Genomic DNA, 21,037 nt, shown 5'->3' with positions numbered 1-21,037 from the left:
CAGTATAGTTCAACATACAGCAAAGGTAAATTTGCCCAAATAGCTTATAATGTTGTTATTTAATCCACTCCTACTTAATATTTATTTCTATAGATTGAGAAGCATTTGCTAGGGAAAGAGGGAAAAAGCTTGCAGAGCTCTCAGCTCGTAAATGAAAAAGGTTTTTGTTTTCCTTTGTACAAATGCAGAACTTCAAAGGGTACGGAAGCCGGCGAACCTACAGGGAGTGTTGAGTGTTGAGTACAGCCGGCTCAGACAACTAGGAAATATGACGTTAATTATGACTCTCCCCTTAATTGGTTTCGTGGTGGACTTGGTAGTGTTAGGCTAACGGTTGGACTGGATGATCTTGAAGGTCTTTTCCAACCTCAATGATTCTATGATTCTGTGATTCTAAACTTCAGCCGGAAAGTGTTGAAGCCTCGACTGTCTGCTGAAAGACGAGGCGGGAGAGGGAGAGGTGGCTGTGATGGCCCAGCTGGGACTGCCCACGGGGTGACCTGGTGTCTCCCTAGTAGCACGGCGTCTGCCTCGCACCCACAGAACAGGCTTTTAGTCACCAGAAGCTTTAAAACATTTTTATAGATTCAAAAGATTCCTAGTGAAATAGGTAGGAGTGTTCCTGCTGAGTCATTTGGAATAGGTTTTTTCTCCACAAATAGGTTTGCTGAATGAGTTTGGGCACAGCAGATCCACAGCCTGAAATGGTTACCGATTTCCAGTATCCAAAAGTGCCTTCATGATGGCTTCTAAAGCCCTGTTAACTTCGAGCAGGAATTCTGCTCTTTCACCCGATAGGCATCAGTACACATTTGCTCGCTGGTGACAGGCAGAAAACAAACTCAGTACCAGCTCGCAGCAGGAGCCTCTCCTAGCATACCTGGCCCCAGTTTTATCCAGTCATAGAATGGTTTAGGTTGGAAAAGACCTTTAAGATCATCCAGTCCAACCATTAACCTAACACTGCCACGTCCACCACTAAACCAATTAAGGGCAGAGGAATAATTTCATGTTTCCTGGCTTGGTGGCTGGATGATTTTTTAATGAAAGTAAAAACTGGGAATTGCTAAGGTTGGAAAGGACCTCTAAGATCATCAGTCCAACCATCAACCCAACACCACCATGCCCACTAAACCATGTCCCAGAGTGCCACATCTGCCCGTTTTTTGAACACAAAACCCACTTATTAATCCTGGTTCAGTAGGCTAGTGGGGCAGAGACTGCGGCAAGTGTGATCGTGCCTTTCTTTATTTGCTGGGCATTTAGACTGAGCAGTGTCAGCCGTTAATCAGTGTAGCGGTGCACGTGACGGCTGCACTTTTATATTTGAGGTTAAGAAAGTTACACTATATTTGTATTTTTCAGAAGGAACGCCACTGTTGACTGTAAAGGAAGTCTGTAAGATGGATATCAAAAATAACATTAATGAGCCACTAAAGCTAAAATTACAGGAACTTATGAAATTGGTTAAACATAAAAACCATTAAACTGTTTATTGAAGCTTCACAGATATACTGCAGCTAATGAGCATTTCTGCTATTTAAATAAGCCCAAATTGAACACACATTACATGGATACAAAATTAGTCATGGCAGTCAAACACACACAGACTCACTTTTAAAGCTTTATTTGAGGAATCTTTTCCATTTGATTTGTTTTGTTAATTAAAACATTTTTTTCTGTATTCACTTATATTTTAATACTGTTTTTGCAAGTGCCGTAATTTGCTGCTGCTTTTCCATTTGTATTTGTTTGCTCTGTGAATATAGCAAATTTGGAATATATATTCAGAACTGTCCTTTTTTTTGGTGTTATTTGTGTTAGCATCACTTGATAGCGTTAGAATAATTCAATTGTATGTTGTCTTTCATCCAGAAGGATCTTTTCAAATTATATATAACGTCTCACCAGGATACGGAGGAGAAGGCAGCGCAGCCACAGGATTGTACTTCGAATTTTCAAGAGAAAAGCTGCGTTAGCTTTAAACTTCAAAGGTGCAGGGATTTAAAAGACGTTCTGTTCTTTTCGCCTGTCCCAAATCACGCACCACCAAAAACCTTAGGTATCTGCTTTGCTTATCGTTCAGTGTCAAACAGCAATTCCGAGAACCGAGAGTTGGGGTCACCTCCTTTCAGGCTCAGGTTTGGCTCTTAGGCTCTGTCTCACCCCTCGCAGGGGCAGAGCAGGGACTTGCCTTTGGGAAGACCACAGTTCTCCCCGTCTTTCTGCAGGTGGTCTAGGAGGTGGTCCCTTCAGCCTCCCAGCTGCCCCGGGTACCAGACCCAAATTGTGAGGACGTTAGGAACTCGTATTATATAAGATGCTTTTAAATCGTGCCTTTATTTTTACTTAACCTAAGTCTTGGCGATTATACAAAAGACAGAAGGGAATAGCTGCCGGCTACCATGTCAACCTTGCCACCGGGGAGATGTTCTTTCTCAATTTGGAAAATACTGATCAGGCAGCCAAATCCCCAGGCCCAGGGGAGATGTTTCAGGTGAAGGTACGTTGGGCGTTCTTTGCACTCAGAAAGCTTTTGGTATAATGATGTCCAGACGGCTATTTTAGCACAAAACAATCCAAAGAGAGATTTGAGAAATGTAATAGATCCAGGATAACAGAGGTAATACCCTGTTTTTCCACAAGATGAAATAAGTAGTGAGAACTTCCAGTTTTACATCGTTTCTTCTGAAAAACTGCATCTCCGATAGCATGTTGCCCTTCAACACCTCTACTGCGGTTCAGCCCTGCCTCAGAGAAACAAAAGTCATCTATTAAATCCCCGATACCAAATCCCACAGTTTTCCTCTGGGTTTTTTCCAAACATGTCTTTACAAGCCTGTACGTATTTAGCTTGCGAGAACTGTCTAGACCACATGCTGAGATGGTACCACTGCATGCAATAAGTTATCCTATATATGACAAATATAAGATGATCAAAAGCTTTCTTGAAGTACAGGCAGTCTGAGGCATAAAGAGAAAGCTAATGTATTGATTTATAAATATTACTGAATTTTACTGAAATAAAACTGCTATCAGCCATTATCAGCACTTTCCTTTAAAAAAACCCAAAAAAACCCCAAAAAAACCCCCCGAAGCCCAAACAAACAAACCAAAACCTCATTTTCCAGACTGAAAAATGTCTCAGTCTGAAAGTTGTGTTTGGTGTGATCCTTCAGTAATTTAAATATTTTTGAAGGAAACAGTTTTGAAAGTTTTTGATTCTGTAACTCTGCAAATATTATTTTTGCCAATTTAAGCCACAAGTATATGCGGGGTGGGAGGGATTGTGCAAGCAGTAGGTCTTGAAGTTAGATTAAATAGTTCTGGTATGAAAACCTGCTATGGTATTTCGGCTTAAAACTGTCTTCTGTGATTCTGGCAAAAAAAAATACTTTGGATTTGAGTCCTCTGGATATTTGTGTATGCCAAGGGTGAGAAGGAGAGCGTAGGTGGGACAAGGAGGTGACAATGTTTGTGCCTTGCTTTCTATTTTATTATTTTGCCCCGGATTATACACAGCCCCCACTTTGAAATACACTTCTGATATATGATTTGGAGGTGAGGGGAGATACAGAGCCTGGGAAGAAAATTCCGCCAGGATGATGTGGAAGAAAGAAGCGTTGGAAGCTTGCTGTGTACTCAGGCTGGGGCAATACTGTGCCTTTGCCCTCGTACTGGAGAAATATTCTTGTCTTAAACTGGCAGGTTTCTCTTCTACATCTATGACAGCACAACTACATCAGTTTAATTGACCTTGGCAATCTGCATCTGCTAGTGGTATGTCCCTGAGGGACATTGCAGTTTTAAGCTGCGTTTTATTGCAGAACCTTCAGTTCCTGTAGACAAAGCTACATAAAAAAACCCCATTTTGATATATGCCATCAGCGTTGGCTAAAAATACTTATTGGAAAAGCGATGCTCTTCATGAAGCTACTTTGAAGTGTCTTTGCGATTATAATAAAATAATTTAAAAATGCGTAACAAAAATCATGTTAATGTAGAGCAAGATTTTTTTTTCTGAGCATTTCTGTGTATTTAATGCCATTTGTATAATGTCATGCAGCATAAAAAATATTTTTTTTATTTTCACATCTACATTATTTTTAAGGACAATAATAGTTCCTGTGCAGAATGCCTACATATGCTGTTTGCTAACATGAAAAAAATGAAGATATCTTAACGCACGCTCTAAAAAAAAATCAGAAATTGCAGTGAAAAAGATACAAAAGATATTGTCTTCATGTAAGCATTTCATTTTGACTGTGTTTTTATGGTTTTATTCTTCATATCCGTAACAAGTTTCAAAGTGAGCCTTACTTTCAGGATGTTCTGAGTTTAAATATTAAGTCAGGATGTATTTGACTTTATTGAAATACATCTTCTTCAGAATTAAATTTCTTTAAAACCAACGCACTTCGTCAAAGCCAAAGCTTTGATAGCATAACATTTCCTGGTGGGAAAATGTTCCATCTGAAAATTTTCAGTCAAGTTTAATAATGACCTGTCAAAAAGTAGCAGAGTGTCATTTCTGTTGTGAGGGTTAATAAAAGTGGGAAGTAAATTCTGGAGATTTAAATGAATTTCTAGAAGTTGTATCATCAACGTTCTTTTTTCATTTGAAACCTCAAAAATCGTATGCTGCATATTAAGTTGCAGAAGAGGGTGTACGGTAGGTTATTCAGGAGAAAAGCATGTTGCTATGGTAAGCGCAGTACAAAACTAGGGGTGGAGGGAAAGGGAGAAAACGTATTTTTCCTTTGTTAATATTGTTCATTAATAGGCTTTTCAGAAGCGCGGGACTTTTTCCCTGGGAGATGAATAACGCCCGTGAGAATGACTTTGTGAATCCCAGCTTCTGGGAGACGCAGTGTGTTCTCAGGGAGCAACCAGAAGAACATCAGCACCAATTCTTTCTTGAGCCTGCGTCGAGTCAGCCGCTTCTTGTGACGCGTGTGGACATTTATCTCGTATGCCAGTCTGCCTTTGCAGGCACGCAGGAACCAGTTACTTTTCTGATACTACCAAACTACTCCTCCATATAATGCACGTTGTTCTGCTGAGTCCTGTTAGTAATTACGTAGCTCCACCAGCTCAACAAAAATGTTCGTGTATCTAAAAGGACTTTTCATTTCTACCGTAGATTTACATTTAAGTGCAAGCACTAGGACTCGGAACTGCTTCTCTAATTGTTATCGGTGTATATTTGACAGATTTTAGCAACAGGTTTTTGTTTCTTCTATTAACGGACTTGTCATTCACTTTAATTCCAGTCAGAGAGGCCATGGCACCTATCAAGTTTAACAGATGGGGTCTCCCTGAAGTAGATCCGGAAACTATGCAAACAAGTGAACCCTGGGTTTTTGCAGGGGGTGACCTTGGTGGTCTTGCTAACACTACGGTGGAATCGGTAAATGATGGAAAACAAGCTTCCTGGTACATGCACAGATACATACAGGTGATTGCTCAAAAGTATTTTTCTCTTTCCCATTTCTGTCTGCTTTTAGATACTTTTATTGTGTGTGTTAGAATAATTTTGTTGTGTTTTAGATGAAAAATACAAGTTTTGAGGACCTAATACCTAGATTATCTGGTAATTTGAACACTATAGATTCATTCAACTTGGATCACATAGTTCACTTTGGGTAGTTGAAGCCAGCTTTCTTACCTCATTGTAACACTAAAATCCAAGCAACATTTTCTTGACCCCAGCTCTGAATTCCAGTCAAGGGTAGCAAGCCTTCCTGCACAATACACAGTGCAAGTAGGAGTCCTAATCAGGTAACTGGGAAAAAGAAGCGAGCCCATCGGTATTAAAAAGTAAAATCTCTCAATAGTGCTTAAAGTAAAAATTAAATACTGCCAATGTTGTTAGCTGGGGAAAACAATTTTAGTATTTTTAGAGTGCAAGTGTACTAACAGTTTACAGAGCACTCAGATTATCTACACCGGAACCAAAGTTTGCTCCGATGAGGCTGATAAACTGGACACAAGAATGCGCAGAGGAACGGACAAGAGAAAATGGGTTCAAGCTGCGCCAGGGGAGGTTTAGGTTGGATATTAGGAAAAATTTCTTCACGGAAAGGGTGGTCAAGCATTGGAACAGGCTGCCCAGAGAGGTGGGGGAGTCCCCATCCCTGGAAGCGTTCAAAAAACGGGCAGAGGTGGCACTTGGGGACATGGGTTAATCTGGTCTACCCTTGATTGGTTTAGTGTGGACTTGGTAGTGTAGGTTAATGGTTGGACTGGGTGATCTTAAAGGGCTTTTCCAGCCTAAACGATTCTATAATGCGACGGAGAATTTACCTGAGAAATGTGAGTTTAATGGGTACAGACCTGAAAAACCTGGTAAGTCCATGTTCCCTTTTGGTGCTCCTTGTGGGTTGCTGACCGAGCACCTCTGCCCTAAGTTTTCCAGTAAAAGAAAGAGCACGAAGTCCAGAGGAACTGCAGAGGAACCTGCAGAGACAGGAGACGCAGCCTGTGTGTGGAGAACCAGCTGACAAAGAGTGTGTTCATAGTGAGAGGAACTTTTTAGAAACATGAAACATGATTCATTCTCCCACAAAAAAGAGCTTTGAACAACTGAAGTTGGGACTGTAACAGCTCGATGTCTTTCTCCCCCATCCATCTGCTCAAAGCCTCTCTGATTGCATGTTTGTGCAATTTCATGCTGTTGGGGTCTGATTTCACTTCCTAAAAATACTTCAGCTGAAAGCTTGTTGTTAGTATCTGTGCATATTTTTTCTCACTTGTTCTAAAGCACTGTTTGTGTCCTGCCTTCTTAGACCCTATGAAAATGCTGAGTGTGAAACATCTTTAATCCCTGACCTGCTTGCTTAATTTCTTAGTGCACGGTGGATTTGGGTAACTGTGATGGGGGGGGTATCTCCTCCTTTTTGGCTCCTTCCTCTTTAACCTCCAGAAATACATGCATCACTTAAAAACCCCCCTTTATCGTGTTGCTTCCTCCTCAAAGCTGGCTTTTTTCCCCCCCTCTGGAATGTATTGAATACTTTGGGGAAAAAAAAAAAAATCTGAATAGTCATGGCTTGAGAATTAGAATTTTAAATCAAGCAGGCTTGTGATATTAGAGCATTTTCGTTACCCTTTGCAGGTTTCAAGGCAGCTTATTCGACCTTACAGTCTCCCCAGGAAGCTAATGGGAAAGCCTTACAGCAATCTTCACAGGAAAGTTTCCAAATGTCAAGTGTCACCTTTCCAGCTGTTAGATGAATGGGTTGCCCAGGGGCATTTATTTGGATGTGCAGCCCTTGTAAAATCTGGTTGCGGTGGTGCAGAGTGCTGTAATTTGGCAATTTATTTCACCACTGTTTGGACCTGGTAGAAATTTTAGTGACTGGAGGAGAGTTTGTTTTTTAAAGAAGTTGTTTAGAGAAGGATTGCGTTACCCTGATGTTGATGGGGGTAGGTATGTGCACACGTGCGTGCCTTTGCGTGCATGTGTGTGCATGCGTTCAATTCACAGCCCGGTATTCTGGAAAATTCCAATATCAAATGAAAAAATCACCCTTACACCCTACCTTATTTTCTCTCTACTGTGAGATTCTCAGACGAGCAACCTTCCTGTGATCCGAGTGTCTGAATCGAGTACGCATTAAATTTTAAATAAATACATTGATACCATCTATCGGTTCTATCTGTTTGCGTTTTAGTTACAGGAATAGGTAGCCATTTCCAAAATCGCCAACCATCTCGGCACCGGGATCTATAAATAATGCAGTCAGCCTTTAGGAAAATAAAACTATTCCGTAGGATTTCTCAACCAACCCAAGACCATGTCAAAGACTGAAACGCAAACCCACCATCCCGACTGCTTGCAGAACGCGCTGTTTGAACGGCACGCTGCTTGTATCCCAACCTACTCCAGGCAAAAGGCTAAGCAAACAGATGGGCCTGGTATGTGCCCTGAAACTCCAATCACTGCAAGCTCTGGCACGTGGTCAAGTGAAGCATGAGATCCAGACTCAAGGACTCTCCAGCAGAAATGCCTTATGTTCAAAACCGGGAGTTATTTACAGAAGCTTCTTGGCTGCTCTTATGCTGGAAACGTTCCATCATTAGTTGCCTAAATATCTCCTGCCTCTTAACATATTCCTCCCACTATATGAAGCATAGGTTCATCTCAGAAGTTATTGCCTGCAGCTGTGTCAGGTTACTGTCTATAAACATGACCAGTCAAAGCCTAACTAAGGATAGTTGTAGTAGAACCTGTTAGAAAATATAGTCAGTCTTCCTAGAACCATTCTTTGCAAGTCATTAGAGATCCAAACAGAATCAGCCCGATTCATGCAACTGTCTACTATTCACAACAGTTTTTCAGGATTCGACCTTTCTTGTTGTTCCCTGAATGACATAAACATTTCTGTAAAATAATCTCGGTGATTTGTCTAGCTTGGGGATTGTAACGGCCCTCAGTTTTGTCCAACAGTGGCTTTATGATCTTGTGCAGAAGCGATATAGGCTGCTGTTCTCTTCCATGCCTCACTTACCATTCATTTCTTTTTGATCAGTGGGATTTAATAATACAATACCTATATTCAGGGTAACTCACAATTATTGCAGGACTGACTTCTAATTTTCTATGCCTGCCTTGAGAGCAAAGACAGCTCTCATGTCGCAATCCTTCCAGTATTTTCTTCCTGAACCACTGCACCAGCCTGGGTGCTTCACTCCTGCTCTATTCGTACACTTACCCGTGGAGCGTTTTCCCATACGCGTCGGTCAAGCTGCCATCTTCTCCTCACTAAAATCCCTCTTAAAAAGTGACTTTTCCTCTCTGGTTCACAATAAGTTTTCTTGTATTTAAACCTATCTTTTCTTTACTGTAATCTCCCCAGTGTGGACAGTTCCTTTTCTGTTTTTCCTAGACTGAAATGTGCATGACACACTTAAAGAATAGAGGGCTGGATCCCAACTGATATAAATTGCATTTCACTAAGACGCTATTCAATATGAATTTTGAGCACATCACTGTGTTATTTTGAAGCAGTAATGTATATTTGCTATTTTTTCTTTATCTGTGCTGTCAAAAAATATATGGGCTTTGTATCTGAAGACTATAGTTGTTAATCCTTTTATGAAGGTTGACCATTCTCACATGTTCCTCGAGCATGCATGAATGTACATTATTTCATAATCAATTCCAGAGATGGGTGGTTCCCAGGAAGCTTGTCTTTGAAGCCGTTAGTTATGTTGTCTGCGCCTTTTCAGGGTAACTGAAGGAAAAACTGAACGTCCCTTTGTTTAGCTAGAACAACATACGAAACGCTGGCATGGCGATGACTAACAACGCACCATTTGCAAAAAGGTGGACTAAATGCAAGTGCAGGAAACCTGGTATTTTAGTTGCTTACCACTGAGTAAGCAGTATGTCTGTTCCAGAAACAGAAAGTCAGGAAAGAGCTTACAAAATCTCTGTCCAACTGGACAGAGCCCTGAGCAACCTGCTCTAGTTGACCCTGCTTTGAGCAAGGGTGTTGGCCTGGCTGGTCCCCCGGCATCCTGTCCGCAACTGTTCTGAGATTGTACGAAATAACATGAACATACTTAATAAAGTTTAAACGTATCTAACAAAGTTAAATAATGGATAATCGGGGAGAGGATAGAAGCAGCATAGAATCATGGAATCGTTTAGGTTGGAAAAGACCTTTAAGATCATCCAGTCCAACCATTAACCTAACACTACCAAGTCCACACTAAACCAGTTAGGGTAGAGTAGTAATTTCTGGCTTGGTGGCTGGATTCTTTTTTAATGAAAGTGAAAACTAGGAATCGTTAAGGTTGGAAAGGACCTCTAAGATCATCAGTCCAACCATCAACCCAACACCACCATGCCCACTAAACCATGTCCCCATGTGCCACATCTCCCTTGCACGTGCAAGGGAGAAAAGATAGGTTTTAAGAAGAGACTTAAAAATGGAGAAAGCAAGGGTGAGATGAAAGTATTTGGGGAAAACTCTTCCAGGCAGTAGGATTTGTAGAGAAGGCTCCCTGTGAAAAATAACAGTAATACAACTACTCACTTTCACAGTCTATCTTTGTTAAAGGCCTGAAAATGGAATTAGACCATATCGCCGTGGTTAAGAATTTTCTCCATCTAAAGAAAATGAATGTCACAAATTGTATCAGGTCTAAAGCCGAGTTCCTGTCTCTCCGCCCTGCACTACAGACTCTGCTGCTTTTGCCTCCAGGCATATTCTGGTTAGAGTAAGGTCGGGCCACCGCGTGCAACGTGCTGGGGATTTTTCACCACCCTGTTCCACTATCCAAAAAATTGCCGTGACTGGAACAATAAGTACCTGCAATATTGTTAGCGCAGCTGGTTGGCATCAAATTAGAGGACTTTCTGTCCTCTATTTTTAAAAATCAAGGGAAGAGTTATTATAAATAAACCCTTGCCTGCAGGCTTTCTTTTCCTATTTGTTTGTGCAATGTCAGGGAAATCCTTCATTATAAAGATGATTTTGCTTTCAGGAAGCTATAAAACATTTTAGTTTGCCAAAAGTTTTGCTGTGTGGAAAACAACACATCAGGGCTTAGTAAATTTATTTCTTTTATAAGCATTGTGCTGAAAGGAAAAAACCAGCAAAAAATAAATAGAGCAAAAAAGGGAAGTGATCGGAAGGAGGGAGATAAATCTGCGAGGATGTATAGCCACTGGCTACCGAACCTTCAGCTGCATCCTGCCCCTGTGTGTTTTTAAAGACTTGGTTTATTCCATTGAAACCTTTTGTTTTCTTCTCCTCCCCGTGCCACCTCCACCGGGGTCACCTCATCCCTAACAAACCATTAGGCGCATCTCGCGGTGGCTTGAGTGAGCCTGGGTGGAACGGCCTGTGCTTTTCCTCTTTGTGAGGGAAGTGTGGCAGGAAGAACCGGCCTCTTTGCCTATGGTTTGGGAAGTTGCTTTTGACCGGTTGACCTGCTGGCATGCAGGTGGCAAGGCCTATTTTTGCACGGGTGTATTCAACCACCTGGTTCAAAAGTCTTCCACTGCTCTGGTGGATTTTAATTTTTTTTGTCTTGTATAGGATTTATTTTCTGTTTTATCACAGAAAGCTCATTTTGATTCTCTAGTTAAGAATCCCTTTCAAGCAACGCTCATTTTAGGTGACAACAGCTTTTAGAGATTAAATTGCCCTGCTTGGGAAAAGGAACAGTACAATGTAACTTAAGCTGCATATTAAGCACTGAATCTATCTATCTCTCTATAGCAATCAGTATTTACAGTTATACAAGCAATGAATAGTTCATGAGCGAGCCACAGACTGAAATATATTCACAGAGAACATTTGAACAATTCTGGATAGCAAATGAGTTAACAAATAACTGCTTTCAAAATGGAAAATTAGGTTTATTACTCACATGCGCACGTGGAGTGGAATTGGCCAAAAACCTTTCCGTAAGTCTGTCTTTGCTCTCATTCTTACAGAATCAAAATCAAAAGAGTTCAGTGTAACAGTTCAGCATATCAGTGTTGGTTTCAAGAGATGTCCCCACTTCCAAATACGTAGGAGACAAGAAGTGCTAACGTTTTAAAAATGCTTTAATTTCAATCGTGTGATCCAGGAAGTTCTGTTTTGGCATTGCAAACAACATTTTGCAGTTGAAGTTTTAGTTAAGAAAGACTGAAAAGAAGTTAAAAGGATGAAATCAAACCCAAAATAATCAAAAGACACAATACTTCTTTTTTCCTGTTGTGGGTTTTTTTTTTAATTTTTCTTTGATTTGTCAGTTAACAAAAGCTTTTGAGATGTAGAGTGCTGGGCTGTTTGCTCCTCTAAGAGCTCAGATCCTTCTGGTGTGTGGAGTAGGAGAGGCAGGAAGCAGCGAGCACCCAGGAGGGAGGAGATGGGGAATGTCTGGCTTTTTATAAAGCATGGCTGCATCGGCTGCTAGCTGGGAGAGGTCGTGATACCGAAGGGAGTTTGGTCCCACGTGTTAGGGCTCTTTAAAAATTAGCTTTTCTCGAAATGTCCACCATTAAGGACGCGTTCAGGTTTGTGTCTTTCAGGCTAGGACAATTCCACTACTTTCAGTGCTTTTAAGCCATCAGAAAATTTGGCTCCCAAATGTATCTTCCCTGTCCAAGAAAGCGAAGAGCTGAGGTCAGAGTCTGAGAAGTGAATCCAGGCAGTCCCAGAGCAAACCAGACATGTGAGCTCTCAGGTTTTGACCCAGCCTAGGAAGCAAAAGGCACTAAACAAAAAAAAAAAAAAAAAAAAATCCTTCATCCCATCCATGCTTAGTAATTTTCACAGGTAAAAATGGGGTAAATAAGTTCCTTTAAAAAAAAAAAAAAAGAAAAACCAACCCAAAAGGCAGCAATTTGTAAGTGGCTGAGGTTTTTACTCTGTTACAGAAAATCTTCCGCACACCTCCGGTAGTGGTTCTTTTTATCCTGCTGAAGAAATCTTCATTTTCAGGATAGAAGAAACTGCTGCGATCTTACGCTGGGACTTATTAGCAACACCGACTGTGTAGGGCTTCTCTGCGTTAGAAATTCCTGCGTTATTGCTTTGTGATTTTATTGAGTCAACCATCTGAGCAAGCAAAGATTTTAATTTTGCCTACTACAGCCTGATTAGGATGCTGTTCAGTATCCGTACATAGAAAAAGATTTTCTCTCTACGGTTTTTACAGTATTAGATGCACCATTTACTTGAAAACTTTTCACTGACTCTCCAGAGAAAAGACCGTCTTTAAAATGAAAACAAAAGTCACAGCAATAATGTGTATGTTCTGCTTTGATTCCAGATCAGAGTCTAATTTTTGTCACCCTTAAAGTATTCATATTAATATAATTAAATATTAAACCAATAATAGTTTTGCATATATTGCTGTGTATCCCATGCATAGGCTAGATAAAATCTTTAAAAGGGGAGAAAAAAGGTGCAGGGGTTCAAAATACATTGAGTTAGGGCTGAGTGATCCTACACATGGATGCCTTCCCTCATTTTTCACAAGTCCCTACACTTTTTATAAATTGGCACCTGGGAAGAAAACTAGAAAAGGTCTTTTCTCAATCTCACGCTGCTGGCTGCTGGAGGGAACAGAACTGGCTGTTCGGAATGGCTGAACAAACCTTTGGACTGAACCAGGCTAGCAGTACAGGATGGGAAATAACTGTTTCATCATTATTATTATTATTATTATTATTCAGTTATTTCCAGCATGGCATAATATTTCAGCATGAATGCTGCTTGGACAGAAGATGTTACATATGCAAGTGTTTGCATATTTTACTGATTTGCAAGTCTGAACACACAATGGAATACTTAAACTTTGGGTTATTATATATAAATTACTCCCTTATCAGGGTAAATAATAAATTATATGAAAACGAATCAGCAAAAATTTCTGTGGTTTTTGTTTGTTTTTTACAGTCCTTACATGGTGTTGCAGTTTCTACTGTTCCAGAACTACCACTCTTCTATACTCCCATCGATTTAGTAGACATCAGTGTAGAAATGGCTGGACTGAAGTTTCCAAATCCTTTTGGCCTTGCCAGTGCAACCCCTACTACTAGTTCTTCAATGATTCGAAGAGCTTTTGAAGCTGGATGGGGCTTTGCTGTCACTAAAACGTTCTCCCTGGATAAGGTAAGGAGATATTTTAAGGTATATTTACCGTGTGACCATTTCTTTGTATATTTGGAAAATCTGAATCTTTTGGGAATGGCACCGTTAAACCTAGCTGGCATAAAGATAGCAGGGAAGGGTAGGGTGCATTGTGTAGGCCAACTAGTCTGGGAGGTTCCAACAGTGCAGTGTAGAGGTGACACAATTTCTGGGTTTATTTGCTGTTACATTCTTCCTTTTTATTCCCCAACCTTTTAATATTAGCCAACTAGTAAGGGTAATAGTCCTTTTTGTTAAATATTGCAGTGAAAGTGTTTTCTGTGAGGGATCAGAACGCAAAGGGAGTGAGTAACAGCTTCATCAAGCAGCTCATCAAAGGCGGCTTCTGTGCCAAGGACTGCCAAGATAAGCCATTGAAACTGAGTTGTGGTTGCAATGTGATAATGTGGGCGTAAGCTTGAGGCTGGGTGGGTAGCGGAAGGGGAAGATGGAGGCAACATAAAACAAGCCTATGAAGGGAAGAGTAGTTGTGCTGAAGGTTTGTAGTACGGGGACATAAACCTTCAGTAACACGTACTGGAAGAGGAAGGAGTTAGGACTAAGTCTTGAAGGCTATGGCTCAGCGTAGCACCTAAAATAAAGCCTTTCGTGTAGACTTCAAGTGTGTAATTGCTTGTTCGACCTGAGAACTGCATTCGGGATGGGTTTCCTGTTACTACATTCAAAATGGCAAAATGAGACGGAGCAAGAAGTTTAGACAGTGAAAGCAAACAACAGTTTTGATAAACGTTGTCGTGGTTTAGCCCCAGCCAACAACTCAGCACCACGCAGCCGCTCGCTCACTCCCCCTACCCCGATGGGATGGGGGAGAGAATTGGAGGAGTAAGAGTGAGAAACACTCCTGGGGTGAGATAGGAACAGTTTAATAATTGAAATAAAGTAATATAGTAATGATAATAGTAACAATATAATAATGATAATAATAATAATGATATACGAAGCAAGTGAGGCACAATGCAATTGCTCACCACCCGCCGACCGATATCCAGACAGTCCCTGAGCAGCGATCGCTGCTCCCTGGCCAACCCTCCCCCAGTTTCTATACTGAGCATGACATCATGTGGTATGGAATGGCCCTTGGGGCAGTTGGGATCAACTCTTCTGGCTGTGCCCCCTCCCAGCTTCTTGTGCCCCTGGCAGAGCAGGGGAAGCTGAAAAGCCCTTGCCTGGCATAAGCAGCGCTGAGCAACAACTAAACCATCAGCGTGTTATCAGCATTCTTCTCATCCTAAATCCAAACCACAGCACTGTGCCTGCTGCTGGGAAGAAAATTAACTCTATCCCAGCCAAAACCAGGACAACGTATTGCAGAGAAAAGAAACAGGATTTGGGCTGGGATGTAGATATAGTTTGACTTGTGGATAGAGGAAGACAATCAAAGGCAAAGCTTTGGGTATAGGCCTGAGCAACAGTGACACAGTGGCATGGGCTGAAGAGAGTTTTCGAGATGAATTTGGAGACAAGGATGATGGTTCAGAGATGGCATGTAAAAGTGTGCTAAGAGATGGAGACCTTAGCAGGAGGGAAAAGGTGGATTTATTACTCTGCCACCTCTACATGGGTAAGTACCATAAGTGAATTAGCTATAGAGGGTGGCCCTCCGATACGAGGAGGGTCTAAGGACAACACGCTGTTTTGCTACAGCACACTGTAAAGTATGTCAGGCTGGCTTCTGCTGTCACTTATACCTGAAGCAGCCCTAAGAAAGTGAGTGTTCTTCTGGATTGTAGTGGAGATTCCAATCTACTTCACAGCGTTTCTTATTAAAACACTTTTTAGGACATAAATGTCATTCAAGTATGTTTACAACTGACTTATGCGTATAACATACCGTCAGCTGTAATTATTCAGTGCCTAGGCTAAAGGCAACTCATAGCAAGTACTGAGATTTATTTATTTATCAGTTTTATGGCTGGTATGCTCGCAGTCCCGCCAGACTGCATGTTGATTACTGTGTATCTCAAGAGCTAAACAGACGCTGGCTGCGTTCCAGCTTGGGTGGGAGTTCAGGAGGAAAGACACGCATGTTGTAGGAAGTGATGTTGGTACGCCACGAAGCAGCAGACTCTGAGTCATTTCTCAAATGGCGACTGCAGCGTGTTCCGCTGGATGCCATGCTCTGGAGGTGTGACTTGGGTGGAGGTCTTTCAAGTGAGAGGATTGCTAAAAGCAAGTATCTTAAGTGGTTGTATTTTTACAATTATTTTTTTCTATGTGTTGGGATAAGATGCAAAATATTGCAGGTAGTATTTACTTGAAAGAGGAAAAAGTTCAGAAAAGTGCTTTGGATGAATTCTAGTCCAGGGGTCATTATTTCTAGCTAAGCTTTCTTCTGAAGTTCAGTAGGAGGCCGTAGTCTTTCTCTGGTGCCTAAACTCTTGAATCGTGTGTTGCTGTGTGCAGTAGGACCGTGTCCCACCCAAGTACTACCCAGTTTTTCTACTATTGTGTCCCTCCCAGTAGTGCACTTCCCGCAGGTGTTAAGCCTTAATATTTGTGACATGATTTGAGATGCTCGGCTGCGAGGTGTTGCAGAAATAAAATTGCTTTTATTTATGATAGTAGCATGGTAATTAATGCTACAAAAATGAATATTTCAAATGAGAAGAAAAGCTCAATGAGGTACAGCAGTTCTTACGTGAACAATGAGTTGGTACTCAAGTTGGTTGAGTTGGTACAACACAAAGACTGCTCCTACTGACTTAATACGAGAACAAGGAGTTGGTAGAGAGTTTGGAATAACATAGGTTGGCATAACGTGCTAACTTTTATTGTTTTTTTTAAAACTTAGCTTCTGGTTATGTAGACGTCAATCTTGTGCAGCGTTCAGCAGGGAGCGGAATGCTCTCTTGGGCTGCCGTACCTCTGGAGGTAGAGGTTTCGGACTGAGCTGTCCTCCCCAGCTAGTCACAGCTTAACTGCGTAGCAGGACCAGGAGCAAAGATTTCCTGATCCAAGCCTGCAGAGTCAGTGGGAGGAGGCAGAGCTGCTCCCCAGACAGTACAGTTCCCAAGAGTGGAACAGCTTCTGGGAGGAAGGGAGCTTGCTAGACACAGTTTTTGGCAGCCGCAGCTCTTCCGCTTCAGCCTTGATTGTATGTGATGCAAGCAGGGTTCTGCGTTCATCCTTCTTGTCTCCTCATTTTATCTTTCCTGCTTAGGTTTAACTTGTGGGCTTCCTTCTTATTTGCAGTAGTTAAAGGCCAAGCGTAAACTGCCTGTGTGGCAACGGGAGGCTGAGCAGCAGGAGAAATGCTCCCTTTTCCAGAGCCTATTACTGAATTCACCGCCGTGTTCAGCCACTGATGGGGAAACCACCGACTTCCCTGTTGACCATGGGCATCCTTTGGCACTTCAGCAAAAGTGACTGATGCAGGCTAAATTTGAGTGACATATGGCTAGTGAAAAGCATATACAGCCTAACCGCAGATTTCCGTGCGTGAAGTACCGTGTGGTGGAATAAGATCAGAGAGAAAAGCAAGACAAATCTCGGAAGGAGGAGATCCAAGGACAGAGATAGAAAGCGCTCGGGCTGGAGAGCTGTGATTCTCATAAGACAGAGGCTTCATTTCACGTGAACAACTTCTCCTTTTCCCTCTTTCACTACCCTAGCACAGAAAACTCTTCTAAAATGCCAGGCTAGGGATCCCTGCAGCCCGTGAGAGGCCGTACTTCCTCGTATAGGGGGACTGTTGGGTAGCAATGCTACCATTGGTAGCATTGATGGTCCCTGGACCATCGTTTACTCCCCCAATCTTCCCAACCCTCATCTCTCTTGGCCTCACCTTGAAAGCATCGCGCGTTGCCGCAGAGGGAGTTAGCACAGCACTCGCTCTTCGTGCCGTGCTCGCTCCCTTTTCAAACACCCACCCGCTTTGCTGCGTAATTGCCTTCATGACAACCCGCGGAGCGCTTTCTGTTTGCAGGGTGAGGATTTCAACTCTTGAGTGATTCAGCAAAAGTTTGTTCTTGCATACTACTGTACTATTGTTGAAACATCAAAAAAAGCTAACTTGAGAAAGAGCTGAAATTCCTTCGGAGTATTTCTGCCTTTAAGTGTACTGCACTCCAAATATTTTAGAAGGTACGGGACGTTAGAGTATAATGCAAATAGTAATTATAGGGTACTGGACCTGTATGTGTCTGTAGGTAGCTGTGAGGGGGACAGCGACTTGTAGAATTTCATTTACCAAGTTAAACATCTTTGCACAGCTGCTTTAGTATCAAGTAGATACGTTTTCTTCCAGAAATGAGAATAACTGCTTTTAAGATGGACTATCACTAGGAACGACAAATGGTGGCAGAATAAAAATGCCCTTTCACGCACCTTTTCCTACATTCCTGTCTCCCCTTTTTGACTGTGGGATCAATAGCGCATTGCTCTGCTGGCTCAAACACTATTTCTGTCTTATTCAGATAACTCTGTGCCGCAATGTATTATTTGTGAAGTCTGTTGGCAAGCTATTGATGGCAAATGGGGGAGCTGCGTATCGTAGAGTCCGCAATAAATGAATACCAATTATTACCTCTTTTAGAACTTAGATAAAAAGAAAACTACCCGCAGAACGAGAGATACTGCATTAATTAAACAAATAACTGTGAGTGGGAGTTTTTTTTCGTAGAAGTGTTATACTGAGCTGGTTTATTTACTTACAATTTATTAGTGAGTATTGTTTAGTGCACCAAATTTGCATCAAAACCTGTGATCAGAAAGTTTGGGTAAACATAGTATCAAAATAAGTCAGAGGTTATATGAAGTGTGCACATCTCTATACCATATCCATTGCCACAGTGAGAAGTTTATAGCAGGAATGTGGGTTTTATCAACTGAGTTCAGGCTTTGTTGTTCTCTCGGTGCACTGTACGGGCTGCTTAGAAAGAGGAAAAAACCAACTGGGGTAGCAGAAATGTTTGCTTTGATTTTTAGATGCTTCCTTCACTTCTAAAATGTAATTCTGATTAATCAGATACATCTGTCTTTATTCTGTTGTGACATGCATTGATTTGTGATGCTGTCGCTTTCAATAATGTGGAAACAGTTGCCTTTATTATGAGAACCAGCAGAAATCAACATGCAGACTAACTTCATTTTTAATCTTTACTGTTTTCTTTTTCATTATATGTGGAGCAAGTTGCATGGATGATTTTTAAAAACAAAGCCACAATTAAAACTAGATTAAATTTGAACTATAGTGGAGAAAACTTTCTAGTCATAATATATGTTTCTGCAATTCACTGATGTAGATTTTACAATGTATTTTCAGAACCATTTCTAAATTAAAACCATTGCTGGTAGAGAATTAATTAATTTGCCCAGGATATAGCGCAGTTCTGTGTGCTGTTATTACAAGATACATATTCAGGCTCCAGCTAGTTCTCTCTCTGTACATTTGCACTGTGTGCAACTCGCTTCATAATTGAAGGTGGTAAAAAATCATGGTACAATGATGCATTGTTTTCCATAACATTAGTATTTCACAGAAGTGAATCTGTATTACAAAATGTATATTTTTGTATGATATTACAGCATAGTAATTTAGATTAAACTAGTTATAATTTATGGTGCCAAGCCAAAAAGCTATTTAAGATGCATTAAAATGCAGAACCATGACATTTGAAATTCTGATGTTCTTAATATGACAAAGGTTATTCTATGGAGTTTTGCTATAATATGAAATATTAATATTTCACAATACAGTTTTGATGAAGTACAATTTGCCTAGCTTGCATATGATAAAGAAATTAAATGCTTACCAAGGGAGTTCAGTGAGAATTAGAGCCCTGCCTGAACATCTGCTTGAAATGTTATTATCCTGTCCTACTGACAGCATCGCTCCCTCATTGTTTTTCAAGATTGACAGCTGAATATTGTACTGATTTCTGCAGCAAATATGTTTAGGTGAACTTTGTTTCATTTTTTAGGAATTTAGAGCATGCTTTTGATTTCCCTCCTATAATTTTTTTTTTATATACTCTTGACATTTGTAGGCGCCAGATTGAGGTCTAGTATGCTGTAGCAAAGACAGACCATTGACTTGCAACGAAATGCCAGTTGATATCTCAGTAAACAGAAATATTACTATTCTTTATTGTGTGGTCTGTATGAAAGCTGTATGGGCTTTCTTTGGGGAGACAAACGATCAGATTGTTAATGTCAAATATAAAAAGGACTGTTTGCCTTTCTACTAAATAACATCAGACAACTTTTATTAACTACATTTTCTGAACAGAAAAATGGGCATTTTACAGGATTCCTTAGCATACAGAGCTCTGGGAGTTGAATTATTTTTTGGTTTTACAAATGTTAAAATGATTATTATTGGCCTTAACATTCTTAGGAGTTCTTTACGAACCTTATTTTGTTCCATATTTCTGAAAGAATTTTAATACGAAATACTAGCTTTATTGGTCCCCAGTTTTTACATTTTTAGATCAATGCATAAAATTAGCAAAGTTTAACAGGGGAGGTAAACGAGTATTCTAGGGGAATGCAATAGAATGTAATTACTGTTTTTTAGAATGCTGTAGCTACGACATTGTATTTTACTTGAATGTTTTTATACAGAAAATGTGTTATTTGGCTACAAAAAAGGAACAAATCATTCTGTGAATCTGAGTAAGTGGCAGGAAAACAGATTTTCCTCCGTTTTCCTCAAGAAAAAAGTATTTCTCTGCTATGTTCAACTTAAGGGCCAGATCTCATCTCTACTTAGTTTTACTCTACCCCTGACCCAGTATAAAGAAGCCTGGAGGCTCTCTTTAAATGCTAAGAACTTTAACAGCTTCCAAATTGCTGTCTGAGGAACTGGAGAGGACTGCGTTTGACCGTTCTTTCTCCTCGACCCATGCACCCGGGGGACTGTAGGGGCTTGGCACATCTTCACCCTGGAGGAATCCCAGCCTGGGGAGATGTAGCACGGCTTGAACACCGCAGTGAAAGCAGAGAGGCCAGAGAGTCCAGGACTGAGAGCTTTAACCAAGTCATTATTGATAAGCCAAGTCCCTTCCGACCACAGCTGAAGTCTGCAGCAAGTAGATGCATGCCTTAAATTCTTGCAGGCGTGCTTCCTGACACCAAAAAATTTGCAAGTGAGATAGTTTGGACCATTGTAATAATCTGTTTTTACCATTAGTAAGTCTGGTTATTTTGGCCACTTAATACGTCGAATGTTGAAGATAATGAACTGCATTTTTAAAGCAAGAGTTCAACAACTATGTGTAAGAAGTCTTTCTCTCTCTTTGTGATTGTATATACTACTTTAGAAATGAAAAACTTTTTACAAGTTCATGATAAAAATTAAACCTCTGGGCAAATGTTTAGTCCCACTTGTCCTGTAGCATTAAATATCGCAGAAATGCTGCATTTCTTTCTGC

At 40.9% G+C, this 21,037-nt stretch overlaps 1 protein-coding gene across 1 annotated transcript in view; it reads left to right on the top strand.

Annotated features, from left to right (window-relative positions):
• The window catches only part of DPYD (dihydropyrimidine dehydrogenase), a 351,478-nt gene that overhangs the window by 159,055 nt on the left and 171,386 nt on the right, over positions 1-21,037 (top strand). The window contains exons 13-14 of the mRNA XM_075710934.1: positions 5,274-5,458; positions 13,410-13,625. Of these exons, the coding sequence (XP_075567049.1) occupies positions 5,274-5,458; positions 13,410-13,625 (401 nt within the window). The remainder of the gene's footprint in view (positions 1-5,273; positions 5,459-13,409; positions 13,626-21,037) is intronic.

The sequence above is a fragment of the Pelecanus crispus genome, chromosome 5 (genome assembly GCF_030463565.1).
Source record: "Pelecanus crispus isolate bPelCri1 chromosome 5, bPelCri1.pri, whole genome shotgun sequence".
Classification (NCBI taxonomy): Eukaryota; Metazoa; Chordata; class Aves; order Pelecaniformes; family Pelecanidae; genus Pelecanus; species Pelecanus crispus.
The sequence above is the reverse complement of the archived record's forward strand: the minus strand, read 5'-3'. Positions and strand labels throughout refer to the sequence as shown.